The sequence below is a fragment of the Antrostomus carolinensis genome, unplaced genomic scaffold (assembly GCF_000700745.2).
Source record: "Antrostomus carolinensis isolate BGI_N321 unplaced genomic scaffold, ASM70074v2 scaffold30839, whole genome shotgun sequence".
Taxonomy (NCBI): domain Eukaryota; kingdom Metazoa; phylum Chordata; class Aves; order Caprimulgiformes; family Caprimulgidae; genus Antrostomus; species Antrostomus carolinensis.
The window spans coordinates 1,479-3,279 of NW_010339740.1; the positions used below are offsets into that span (position 1 = coordinate 1,479).

General features: G+C 56.5%; 1 protein-coding gene across 1 annotated transcript in view; it reads left to right on the forward strand.

The window, feature by feature from the left end:
* The window catches only part of LOC104531159 (protein argonaute-1), a gene marked incomplete at its 5' end in the record, with an annotated part of 10,564 nt that overhangs the window by 686 nt on the left and 8,077 nt on the right, over positions 1 to 1,801 (forward strand). The window contains 2 exons of the mRNA XM_010175963.2: positions 743 to 865; positions 1,586 to 1,719. Coding sequence (XP_010174265.1) covers positions 743 to 865; positions 1,586 to 1,719 — 257 coding nt within the window. The remainder of the gene's footprint in view (positions 1 to 742; positions 866 to 1,585; positions 1,720 to 1,801) is intronic.

A 1,801-nucleotide genomic window follows, 5' to 3' on the forward strand; every position in this document is an offset into this window, starting at 1 on the left:
AGCTGCTCTGTGCTGGAGAGCTGTGACCTGCTCAGAAGATGCTGGTGGGGTTAATGACTTGGTTTTATCCCCCTGGTCTCACTGAATCCCCGGTCAGGGATGTCTGCCTGTGTTTAACGGACACTTGCCCAGCTCAAAGTGACCGTGGAAACTCGTGTGCAGCAAATTCAGGTCCTTGTGCTGATGGAACCTGAGCCAAAGGGAGCTGGAACTAAAAATAGGAAAACAAATGAGATAAATGACCCTAGCACTGGGTGTACGTGGGGACTGGGTGTTGTGGGGCTGTGGGATGGGGACTCTGTCTGGGGATCAGCCTGGGGTGAGCCAGGGGAACGGCAAACCCGGCTCTGCCAGTGGCCGGGCAGGAGCTGGTTAATGGTGCTGCTGTTACCCAAATGGGTGTCTCTGGGCTTGTGAAGCTGAGGACATTTGATATTCCTCTGGGACTCTTGATAAGAGTCTCTTGCCAGTCTGAACCTTCCAGTTGAAGCCTTAAATCACAGATGCAGGCTCTGCTCTCAGTTGCATTGGTCAATCTGTTCAAAAATCAGGTGCCCTTTGGGGCAGTTTGGAGTTCAGGGTTTGGCCCTTTGTGTTAAATCACCTGCCCTCCCCTTGCAGAAAGGACTTGAGCTCTGCAGAGAACAGGACTTTAGGTGCCCGTGTTTCCGAGCCAGCTGAAGCTGTGTGGGATGCAGCAGTTGGTCTCACTCCCTCCCATGGCCCTTCCTTCCCTCTGCAGATGAAGAACGCCAGCTACAACCTGGATCCCTACATTCAGGAGTTTGGGATCAAGGTGAAGGATGACATGACAGAGGTGACGGGGAGGGTCCTGCCAGCGCCCATCCTGCAGTACGGAGGCAGGGTAAGCAGGGCTGCGCTGCCCGGGCACTGGGCTGCCTCGTGCAGAGAGATGCAAACAGTTACTGAACAGCAAACACTGTTATTGACCAAAACTTGTGCTGCCTTCAGGTTTGTAGGTTAGAGCTGGAATTTTTTATCAGAGCTCCTCGGGTTTGGGTTTTTTGGGGGTTTTTTTGCAGTATAACTGTTCTGAAAGTGTAACCAAGTGTCATTCAGTGACAAAACAGTGAGCTGAAGGGGAGAGGAATGCTGAGGGTACAGCAGCTCGGGTGAATTTTCCATCACCTTTGAGAAGCTGAGGTGGAGTTGCCCATCACCACGCGTCACGGCAGAGCCTGGCGGTGCAGGGCTGTGGCGAGGGCGTGTGGCTTTGTGATGGGGAGCAGAACCACGGCACGTGTGGCTTTGTGATGGGGAGCAGAACCACGGCATGTGCAGGTGCTCTCCAGGGGCTGCCGGCGCGGGACCGGGCGGGACGCGGCAGCGCTCTGACCGTCTGTTTGCCTTGCAGAACCGGGCCATTGCAACTCCGGCACGTGTGGTTTTGTGATGGGGAGCCAGAACCATGGCACGTGTGGTTTTGTGATGGGGAGCAGAACCACGGCACGTGTGGCTTGGTGATGGGGAGCAGAACCACGGCATGTGCAGGTGCTCTCCAGGGGCTGCCGGCGCGGGACCGGGCGGGACGCGGCAGCGCTCTGACCGTCTGTTTGCCTTGCAGAACCGGGCCATTGCAACTCCCAACCAAGGCGTGTGGGACATGCGAGGGAAGCAGTTCTACAACGGCATTGAGATCAAAGTCTGGGCGATTGCTTGCTTTGCCCCGCAGAAGCAGTGTCGAGAGGAGGTGCTGAAGTAAGGAAAAGGGCAGCTGGCACGGGTGGGATGAGGCGGGGGAGCCGTGGTGGCTCATGCTGTGGCCACCGTGCTGGCTCAT